Source organism: Rhineura floridana, chromosome 2, assembly GCF_030035675.1.
Source record: "Rhineura floridana isolate rRhiFlo1 chromosome 2, rRhiFlo1.hap2, whole genome shotgun sequence".
Taxonomy (NCBI): domain Eukaryota; kingdom Metazoa; phylum Chordata; class Lepidosauria; order Squamata; family Rhineuridae; genus Rhineura; species Rhineura floridana.
Window position 1 is genome coordinate 8,995,716 of NC_084481.1, and position 12,008 is coordinate 9,007,723.

At 40.8% G+C, this 12,008-nt stretch overlaps 1 protein-coding gene across 1 annotated transcript in view; it reads left to right on the forward strand.

Annotated features, from left to right (window-relative positions):
- Positions 1 to 12,008, forward strand: part of VWC2L (von Willebrand factor C domain containing 2 like) — a 141,959-nt gene that overhangs the window by 34,686 nt on the left and 95,265 nt on the right. The window contains exon 2 of the mRNA XM_061612854.1: positions 5,530 to 5,659. Within this exon, the coding sequence (XP_061468838.1) occupies positions 5,530 to 5,659 (130 nt within the window). The remainder of the gene's footprint in view (positions 1 to 5,529; positions 5,660 to 12,008) is intronic.

Consider the following 12,008-nt stretch of genomic DNA (forward strand, 5'->3'; position numbering starts at 1 on the left):
GTCAGAAGCATCCCAAACCCTGAAGTTTCAGGGGCGGGCCAGAGGAGGTACTCCTGAGTGATGTCAGGGGGTGTGCTTGAGTGATGTCACAGGGATGGGTCCTAGTGCTGCCATTAAGCATGATACCTTAAGCATCAATCACAGTTGTTTAGAGCATACAATAAAAAAAAAATTTTCTGATTGGAAATTAAGATAGAAATCTTAGCTAAAATATGAAGCCCGGGTAGGGAACATTTAATCTAGCCCATTTGCTTTCAGCAAGAAGGGTTTAAGTGCCCCCAGGCCAGTCACCAGAAGGCCATTGTAGAAAGAAAGGAGCCTAGTGTTGTGGAGATGTTAGATGGGAACACTCAGGAGTAAAGATGGATGTCCCCGAAGGCAGCAATTCTAAACACACTTACTAATGGACTAAGCACCATAGAACTCAACAAGACTTACTTCTGAGTAGATATAGTATGGATTGTGATGTTGGTAAACCTTGACTATGGATCCTTTGCAAAGACATCCATATCCAAACAGAGTTGGCAACCCCCTGCCTGCAGTGCCCTGCCCGTATCTTTTAACATGGCTGCTCCAAAATTCTTAACAGATTTGACCCTTCAGAAAGAGGTCTGAGAAATGAGTAAGAGTAAGAAGATTCTCTACCCTTTCTGTCTACCCTGTGGGCTGCTATAAACTCACTTTGACAGCCAACCCAATTCCAGTGAGCAATAATGGACAGAGAGAAAACACACGTGGTTTGGTCTACTTTCATAGGCAGCAGCTTGGGAACAACAGTTGCAGCCACACTTCCAAATATGTGAATTCTCTTTTACCACTATTGGGCAAACTGTCATGCAACCAACAAGGTGCATCACCAGTGGGTTTAAGGGGGTTGCCCTGAGCACATGGAACCACTGCTGTTGCTTTTGTGGCTGTAACACAGTGAGGTTAAAGATAGGTGAAATGCAAATAGAAAAAACTACAAGACAAAAGGCAGTAACACTTTCCTAAATGCAATACCATACCAACCACAACAAGATTCCTATGAGTAAGGCAGAAAACTCAGCATCCCACAACCAGTCAGGATTCATAACCAAAAACCCAAACTAAAAAAATCCTAAGAGCCAGTCAGCCAAGGTCACAGAAATCCCCATGCAGCACAACGCGACCTCGGGACTTCAGTTAACGCAGAATGCTGCAGCACGATTGCTGACACGAGTGAGATCCTATCAGCACATTACGCCTCTGCTCTGAAATCGGCATTGGTTGCTGATTTGCTACCAGCCAAGTTCAAGCGGTGCTTTCCATGTTATGGGTGCCACATAATTGTTCTGCTCTTGTAAGAAATCAGTCCTTTTGTGTGGCAGCACCTATGCTTTGGAACTCCCTGCCTATTGACATTAGGCAGACGCCTTCAGCACCTGCTAAAATCAGTTTTCTTGAGGCAAGCCTCTCCAGGCATGTAGAAGTTATTGTGTTTTTAAATCTGTTTTTAACTCATTGTTGGTTTTATTATTTTGAATGCTTTTAAATATCTGTCCTTAACGCTTTTGCCAATAATTTTATTGTTTTAATTCTTTCTGTAAACCGCTTTGAGATTTTTTACAATAAAGCGGTATATAAATGTTGTAAATAAAAATACATAAATAAATGTTGGAGTCACTGTGGCCCTTGAGTCTCTTCCCACTTTTAGGAACCAAGGAACCTGCCTTATACTGACTCAGGCCATTTCGTACCATCTAGCTGAGTACTGATGACATGGACTAGCACTGGCTCTCCAGGATTCCAGGCAATAGTCTTTTCCAGGAATTGAATTTTGGACCTTGCATGCAAAGCATATGTCCTTCCGATGAGCTACAACCCTCCCCCTGTTTAAAAAAGTACCTTTTAAAATTGTTCTTTGCAATTCACTCTTGAATGCACATCACATCTAGGGCAGATCCACGCCATTTATTTCTAGCACATTCAACACACATTTGAAGCACATGAATCCCACCACAGAATCATGGTAATTTTAGTTTGTTAAGGGTGGTGAGAACTATAACTGTGAGGAGGAAACTACACTTCCCAGGATTCTTTAGGGGAAGTCATGCTCTTTAAATGTGAGGTGGATGTGCTTTAAATGTGTTGATCTACTTAATCAACTTTGCCTGCATGTAAATCATTTTAATTAATTTTTCAAAATGGAAATGAGCTATAAAGTGTACTGGGTGACCATGGGCTACTCACCATCTCTCAGCCTATCCTCCCCTCAGGATGAAAACAACAGAGTACCATGACCACCCCAAGGAGGGCACACTTAAAATGTAGAGGAAAAAATCATCTACATCCATAGTGTGAAATCAAATACTTATTGGGACACAGTATGAAGAAATATTTATATAAACATGACTATCAAATATGTTTATGAATTACACAATCTATAAAGATATTTATAGTGCAATCCAATGTTTGTTTACTCAGAAGCAAGTCCCAATGTATTCAATGGGGCTTACTAAACTGGGAAGTGTGCAGAGAACTACAGCCTCAAGTGATAAGGAACTTGTTCTTTCAACAAGCCTTTTAAGTTGAGACCTTACCCCAGTCTGAGTCTGTTTGAATTGCTTTTTAATATGTTTTAAAGCCTTTTCTTTTTTTAAAAAAAATGTTTCTTTAAAGCTTTTTAAAAATGTTTTCAAAGATGTTTTAATAGATTTTAAAGTCTGTTTTTTATGATGTTTTAAAGTGCTTTTAGTACTTTTGTTTCCCGTCCTGGGCTCCTACTGGGAGGAAGGGCAGGATATAAATCAAATAATAAATAAACTTCATTCGCCCAACCCAAAATTCAGAATCATGCCTCTTTAGGCTGTTTTCCAACTGTTTATTCTTGCTTTACGGTTATTGGATTTTAAAGGGATTTATTTCTTATTGTGAGTTGCCTTGGTTTCCAATCACCAACCCAATGACAGGGTTGTTGGAAAGACTCCATACACACACACACACACACACACACACACACACACACACACACACACACATATACTGCAGATGTACAAATACACACAGCCCATATAATAGTTTATTGTCAAATCAGTCGGGCATTGCAAAAAATCAGTATTAATTTTAAACAAATCAGTATTAGTTTCCTACATAATAAAAAAAGTGTAATACCTAAGTAAGCCCAGCCTAATTGCTTTAAAACAGGACTGGAGAAGAACAGAAAGAAAGCTCCCCCCCTTTTTTCTTTTTACTCTTTCCCACTCACCTCCATTCTGCTGCTGCTTTCTCCCTCCATCGGCCATTTTATCTCTCTCACCTGCTTCCTCACACAGAGCAAGCTCAGCAGAAGGCCTGTGTGAGTCACATGTCTGTTGCCCACCAATCACAGGAGCAGACTTCCCCTGCTTCCTCCAAGTTAACTGGAAGGGGAGGGGGGAGTGAGAGTGAAACAAAAGAATTCTACCCATGCGGTATGTTATGATACACTGTAATGCATTTTTTAATAAATTAATTAAAACTAGACCATGCTGTTTTTTAAATTTAAACCTACTACAGATGAAGTACTGTGTATGGGGCAAGCTCAGGGATTTGATTAGGGATACCTTACAGTCATCTCTGATTTTTAATGAATTTCAACAGATTATGTCAATTTCTCAAAAAAAAAAGTCCAGACGGCTTCTAGTTTTTTTCCCTCCCGTTTTTCACTTTAACCTGTGAATTCTCTGTGGGGGGGTTGTGTATCGCCAAGAAAAGTTGTAGAGTTGTAGAGCAAGCGATTCTGAATCCAACAGTATAAGACTTGTATGTTTTTGTTTTGAATTGGAACTACAGAAAGCACCAGAAAGGGGTGAGGGTGGTATTTTCATTTAACATGGTAGAACGCGAAAAATCCCTACTGACTATAGTATACAGCCACTCTTGTGGCTGTATAATTGCCATCTAGATCCTTTGTCTAGATGGGGAGGGGGGAGCTGCAACAGTGCAATCAGCTGGAATAACAATGTCATTTCTGGATTGGCCTTTCCCAGTGAGATCTGTGCAATATTGGGTAGATCACAGCACCCTCACAACAAGAGTGTGAAGTAGGTTAAGCTGGGAGTTAATGATCATGGTCACTCAACAAGCTTCATAGCTGTGCAAGGATTTGAAACACAGAGTTTTTCCCTTCCCGCACACAACACACTACACTGGATAAGTGCACATATAAAAAAATAGTAGAGCTATTACTTCTATAAGGTAGATAAGGCAGACTGGGATCCTTATATAACTAGCCTGAGATAGGCTCTGGAACTTGATTGTGCAAAGAAGCTCTTGGTACATTGCCATCTGTAGTTAACAGACCCTTTAAAAATTAGGATGAGCATATAGAAATCACATATTTCTATAAACAGAGCACATTATATTAGTGGCTAATTCCTCAAGGATGAAAGAAACCAGAATGGACACAAGAAAAAAAACTACATGTGGTGAGATTTTCCAGAGAGAATGACACCCCCCCCCTTCTGGAGCACTTAACATGTGTGGTTAAGTCTAAATGTCAGATTTGCACATCAAATAGAGTTGCATTGTGTGCTACGTGCAAACATAAATTTGGAAGCAAATATTTTTTCACCCTGTGTGAAGCATATGATTCCTCTTCCCAGGAAATAGGTGCAGGAAATGAGTTGAAAAGGTGTGAGGGGTTGGGGTAAAGTTGAGGTGCCTTATCTTCCTGCAAAGCAGCAGGCGTAGCCACAAGAATTTAGATGAGAAGTAGTATCTCTGCAAAATAAACGGAAGGATTTGGGAGGCAGTAAAGATCCAAAGACTCCGGGCAGAGAGCACTGCAAGCTGAGTAACCAATTTCCATCCTATGAAACTTACTTGGGGCTAGATCTGACAAAACCATGTTTGGAAAGCTCTGGTACCAGCAAATGCGGCGGTTTTTATGACAGATATCATTTCCACAAATAACCAAGAAGTTAACAACGCCTGTAGAGCTGAGCCAACCTTTTGTGAATTTCAGTTTTCATACTGGAATGTGCATGTTCAATGAGAGATGATTTTTGTGTCGAACAGCTAAGCAATGGCCCTGTTGACTTGCTCAGGGAGTGCACAATTCCCTGGAGTCTTAAAAACCAGCCTTCAAGTGTCAGAACTTGGATGCAAAATAGACTTATGAATGAGTAGTCAGAAGTACACTGAGGTGCATTTCAGCAACAACAAAAATGAACATTTCCAGGTTTGAGGTGGCCCCTGGCAAAGTATTATCTGCTAGGTCACCTGGCACCCTTTACCAGGTCAGTCGTGCCAGTTCCTGGCAGGGGAAGGAAGGACTATTCTTGTCTACAAGCATGGATGTGACCCTTCCTTCCTGTGGAACCTTTTTGGCTCCTTGGAAATAAGCATGAAGTATCGGAACTATTGTCGACAGAGTGAAGCTCATTTTTGTAACATTATATGCATGTGCCATGCTGTCCATTACGTGTGATGAATAAGTTACGTGGAATTTATGTCTTGAGAATACAGTATACTAACTTATGGAGCTACTAGAAGGGAAAAATGGGCTAATTTGAGCTTTGTTCCTAGCCCTCTCCATGTGAATGGTGTCGCTGTGAGCCCAGCAATGAAGTTCACTGTGTTGTAGCAGACTGTGCCGTTCCTGAATGTGTCAACCCAGTCTATGAACCAGAACAGTGTTGTCCAGTCTGCAAAAATGGTAAGCTTTCGATAAATAAAAAAGAAAAAGAAAAAAAAATGTTTTTTTTAAAAAATCTCCTGTACACAAATTAGAAACTTAACTCTAATAGGAGAACCAAGATTCCTAAGTGTAGCCTCACACAAAGTTTGTGAATTAGTGGTGCTGGGAGCAATCTGATTCATTGCTGTATATGATGCCAGGATAATAGATCCCGATGGCAGTGTAACACATGCTTCACTGTACAATCTTGCAGAGATCAAGATGCCAAGTGGTGTTATGCTTTTACTCCCTGGAAGGCCTGCTTTTGCAGAGGATCCATGGATGAGTTGCAGAAACAGTAGATAATAGCAAGGGAGTGGCTAAGGCAAAGTAGAGGTGTGTGGTAGCTGTTAGGCTCGTGGAATGTGGTATATGGATTGGAGAACATGACTGGCGCTCAAAACAGAGAGAAGACAGAAATGGTCAAGCCCTGATGTTATAGCTGATATAGAATGAACATTTTATTACGTACCTTAGCAATCACAAGGACCAGAAACTGATTTTTATTGCTTTTCAGTTAAGAAGAGTGATAGGTGACACACTGGTGATGTGCTGATTCAATTCATAACTAGACTCAGCAAAATAGTTCTGTTTATTCAATACCTATTGGTCCTTTTCAAATCTCAGTGACACTATCTGGAGTATAACAGGGTCCCAATCACTCCCTGTTGTTCAGCAGATATGTTGGGGAAAATGGCATTTCCTAGTGCTTCTGATGCTTGGCACACCTCCCATAACAGTACAAAATGCCCAGTGTTACTGGTAGGGTAAAGGTGAACAGTAAGAGTTGTTAAGGTTCACATTCAAGCCAAGGGATGCAAACTTCAGTGATATCTCTACCTGAGGCGTAAGGCCATCTAGTAAATTGGAGCTTCTATCAATTATATAACACTTTTCACCTTATTCAGTGTTATGGGAGAGAGAGAGGGGAGGAGCTGGAGGGGCTTTGCTGCTTCTGCTGTCATGGCCATAAGATGTAGTCTGAAAATGCATGAAGTACCGAGGCAGATTGCTCTCTTACCATCCTCCAGCCTAAGGGCACAGCCATGGAATTGTGCATGTCTGACACGACACTGTCTCCAGTTCTGTTCTCTTGCCCACGATTAACCACAAAACCCAGCTCCATCTGTGCTGTCAATATGCCTATAATTGATCTGTAAAGCTTCTAATTAAAAACCCTATTCCTAAACATATTTACACACAGTAAGTCTCCTTAATTTCAACATGAATCGCTCAAAAGTAAATGCACATTATTGGGTTCTATGGAGGATGATTTAACCCTATAATTGAAGGCTCCATAAATTGGGGCACATTCCTAATGAATCAATAATCCTTCTAGCCCTGTGAGTCTATAATTTCCACATTATGGACTTGCAGGTAGAAAATGAACCAAAGCATTCACTCTCTGTCATTACAGTAGGGCCCCACTCACACAGTAGGTTCCGTTCCAGGCCCCCGCCAAAAAGTGAAAAGCACCGGAAAGTGGGGCCCTACTCAGCTGGAGCGCACGAGCTCCCCATGTTACAGCTGATCATGCAATCAGCTGCAGGGCAGGGAGCTCGCACACTCCAGCTGGGTAGGGCTCCACTTTCTGGTGGTTTTCGCTTTTCGGTGGGGGCTGTAGTGCACAATCAGCTGGAACGTGGGGACAGGCAGGGCCCTACTGTACTTAAAAACTGGTCCTAACATAGCCTCCTCCTACAGATTATTTTGAATTTTGTATGATGTCATATATTCTTCATTAGAAAAAGGTTTGCATATCTAGGGCAGAAGCTTTGGGTAACAACTTTGACAATTGCTGTATTAGGACAGATTAGAAAGAGAGGTAGGTAAAAAGGGCCTATCCAAATGAAAAAAATACACAATCCTTTCAGTGTGTTTCATATCATGCTCGCTCCACTTAGCAGTGCTGTGCCTCCTCCTACATGGGTAAAATTGCTGATGGGAAGACAGCAGTGATCATGTTTTTAAGCATTGTGAGAGATGTGGTCTTGCTATGGAGGAGTGCCCAGGAAAGCCATGATGCTTTGGCTGAGGAATCTGAAAGAGGTGGGGAAGGGAAAATAGAAAGTGGAGGAACTGCCAAATCACAAGGCCTCTCTGTTATATGACACTTTTTGCTTTGATCAGTGTTATGGGAGAGAGAGAGAGAGAGAGAGAGAGAGAGAGAGAGAGAGAGAGGAGGAGGAGAAGGTGGTGAAGGCTGCTGTTTGTGGCAGCTATGGAGTGAGCTCATGCCCTCGGGGTAGAACAGGAGGGGACACTGTTTATCCTTTCCACCCTTTCTTCTTCCAAGCAGTTCTCTCTCCCCCCCCCCCGTAGTCCTAATGGAAATCGGGAATAAGTATGCCATCTCCAGATCCGCCCCTTGGAACACCCCTTTTTTGCCATTAATGCTGTTGGAGCAGCAAGGGCAGCAGAGAATCCTGTGCCTGCCACAGGGAGGCTGAGGATTTCCCTAGCAGGGAGAAGGAAGGAGATCTCTATCCTATGGTCCCTGGGATATCCTCCCATGGATGATGGGACTGTGCCTTTCATCATTTTTGGCGTTTGTTTAAATGATTCTAGAAGAATACTGTGTTGTATGATTCTTAGAGGGACAGTGCAATCCTATGCACGTTTACGTGTAAGGAATTCCCACTTTGTTCAGCGGAGCTCACACCCCAGCGAGTGTGTTTAGGACTGCAGCCTGAATACTATTTTAGATGTAAGAAAAAAGAGTATAGGTGGATATGAAGCACTCGTATACTCATATCCATTGTTGCAGAATTGCCATCCAGTGCAGTTCATGCTAGTACAACCATTCACCAAAGAGAACTCACTCACTGCCATAATCATTCACCTTGTTGGAAGTTCACATTTTCTGAGTAAACAGGGCACTGTACTTTTTAGCTTGAAATGGCAATGTCCTTGCCACAGAAGTGCTGCCAGGATCTGAATCTGAATCTTCTAAAAAAATGAATAAGCACCATACAGGCATATCACAGTAAGATGCTCATCAGGAAAGGACCTTCACTTGATGATCTACAAGTGATTATTTCTAAGAGCAAGTTGAATTTTTGTGAGTTTTGATTTTCATATCAGAATTCAAAGGGGAAGAAAATACACTCTGAATACACTCAGAGGCACTCTCTTATTAGTTCTAAAGCTGAAGATTGGAGCAGACAATATATTCATGATAGGTCTGAACTAATATGTGACTGTGGCAGAGTCTTGACAATATCATTATCAGAGCTATAGTATCAAAAGATATCCCAAGAGAGTAATGTTTGATGCAAATCCCCATTAGAAAGATTGTTCCTTATGAATTTTATGCTAACAGCAGTCATTTTGTGGATAAGAAAGAGCCCTTCAGCATTTTGCCCTACGCTCTCTGCACTAAGCAGTTTGGCTTGCCTTCTTGCAAAACTGTTGTGGCCTTTAAGTGGCTCATAATTTCCTCTCAATACGCTGAGATTGATTTTTATGCCTTTCTTAATTATAAATGGCCAAGAGCAGAAAGCTGTGTAGCAGTAAGGTTAATGCAGAAAGCTGTTGAGTGTAATATTCCTAACCTGAAGATTCATTTTTTTAAAAGGCCATCATCTTTCCCCCTCCAGGCCTGCCATCTTTCAGGATCTGGTACCTAATTTACATTTACATTTTTCTCATGTGACAACTGCAACATCAGGTGATAGCTAAACTGAGTCAAATAGTTCTCCAGGGTTTACTATGAAGCAATCTAAACCAGATTATGTGGGACACCTCCATAAGAAAGCATAGTATTTTGTTCTGTAAAGAAAAATAAGTGCCAGGTCATTCTTGCTTTTTTTTCTAGCTGCCTCTTACTTGTAAAGATGGTGGAGAAATTAATTCCATTTCTCATTTGAATGTGAATCTTCCTAATTTGTACTTCTTTAACCAAAGTGCTGCTATTCTTTAAAATTCATACATCTCTGAATTTTGCAATGCTTCTCCAACAAGAACAAAATGTGTCCAAACAAGTGTGTATCAGGGGAAGGTGCAGACAAAAATGCTTGTATTTGTGGAATTTTTTAAAAAAACATTATATTAAGGGAAATTGCTTGCAAAAACAAATGTATCAAGGCAAAATGCTTACATATATTAGAGGAAATTGGAAGGAATGCTCATGTGAAGTTTTTTTTTATTTTAATTGCCAGCTGCTGTAGAAATGGTGTGAACTGAGTGCAAGTTTGCAAATATGAGAAACTGGAAATTAACATTGATCCATCCTGTCCACATACACCCCAAAAATGGGCATTGGCAGTTTGATTTCAAGCATGTGTGAGAGAACAGTGGGCTAATCCCAGCAAGCCATGGTGGTGAACTGAAGTAAAAGGCTGATCTGGGGACTCATTTCGTTATTACACCCTCCCATATGCAGTGCCTCCCCAAAGCCCTCAGCCACTACACATATAGCTACTATAATATTGAAAAGGTCCTTGTTTCATTGCACCAGGGTATGTGGGCGCATACTAGTGCACCATCAATGATGGGTCCAAGTGGAAGTTGTGCTGGTATGTACTGTGTACATATAGGTTGGCTCATGTAGGTAGAACATTTTAAACTTTACAGCAGCCACATGGAGTTGCTTTTTGGCTGCACTGTAAGTGTGAAGGTGTTAGATCTATGGGCCAAAACCAAAGTATGTAATTGGCCCTCATACGCTTGGTTTTTCTTTACTAATTAGCTGCCACAGGGGGAGCAATCTAGATCAGCATCCTGGTGTGGCAGAGAGGACATTTAATCTTTTGCCCTTGATGCAGCACAGGTTCAGATTCCACACACCCCTACCTCTGCTTCAGCTGCTATTTGCTCCAGGGAAAAAGCTGGCACTGGTACTAAGAACACAGCAGTGGCAAGAATTGGTGGGATTTACATCTGGATTGTCATGTGGGGAACAGGACACCACCATCCAGATCTGAATCCCATCACTACCACCGCACATTAGGGATAGGAGACAAATTCAATTCAATTTGGCATTTCAAGCCAAATCTATCAAATTTGCACTTTCCGTAATAATAAGAGAACTGAAACACAGCCATCCATCAAAATGAACACTTATTTGAACTTTGCAGTGCAATTTGCCAACCCACCAATGTTTACAAAAATATTATTTATTTATTATTTGGTTTATATCCCACCCTTCCTCCCAGCAGGAGCCCAGGGCATCAAACAAAAGCACTAAAAACTCTTTAAAACATCATAAAAACAGACTAAAATACATTAAAACAAAACAAACATCTTTAAAAACATTTTTTTAAAGTTTTCAAGACATCTTTTTTAAAATGGTTAATCATAGAATCATAGAATCATAGAGCTGGAAGGGGCCTTGTAGGCCATTGAGTCCAACCCCCTGCTCACAGCAGGAAATCCACAGCTAGAGCATCTCCCGCAGATAGCTGTCCAGCCTCTGCTTGAAGACATCCAGCGAAGGGGATACCTGTTGCCTCCAGAGAGCGTTCTATTAAAATGTACAAAACATGTGTGTTTTTTTTTAAAAAAAGTTTAAAAACCTATTAAAAACCAATTCCAACACAGATGCAGATTGGGTAAGGTCTCAACTTAAAAGGCTTGTTGAAAGAGCAAAACCTTCAATAGGTGCCGAAAAGATAACATTTAATATTAGATGATGTCTAATATTTAAGGGTAGGGGAAGGTGTGCACAAAAATATTAGGGGAACTTGTGCACAAAATGAATATATTGGTGAAAATAACATACAAAAATATTAAAAGAAATTGCTTGCAAAAAATGTGTACATTAGTCAGAACTGCATACAAAAATGTATTCATTAAGAGAAATTTGCACTAAAATGCTAAAGAATTTTCATGAGGGTTTTAAAGAAATTGCACATTGCTGAAAAAATGTGGAGAACCGGATTTAAGATTAGAAAAATAAGAAATTGAGTGAACTGAAATTGACAGACCATTCCATCCCTACCGCACATGCACCTTAATGGCTGTTATTTAGTAAATAGAAACCAAGCACAGAAGGCCAGCCAATTTTGTGCTTAATATCACATCTAGTTTGGCCCTAAAACATCCCCAGCTAGGGATCTCTGCAACCAAAAAAGTCAGCAGTAGTGTAGCTTTATCTTCAGTTATGCTGCAGGAAAGCATAATTATACTATTGACAGGTTAGCTGTGATTCTCAGCTTTCATTTTCTCCCCTCAAAAAGTCAATTTCTAACCTTCATGTTTACATAGGAAATCAAGTGTGTGGGCTGGGAACTTTCAAAGCATTGTGGAGACAGATGAGGCTAAAATAATACTTCTTCCATGGACATGCAATTGTGCGGAATGTATCTTCGCTCTAAAGATGAGACAT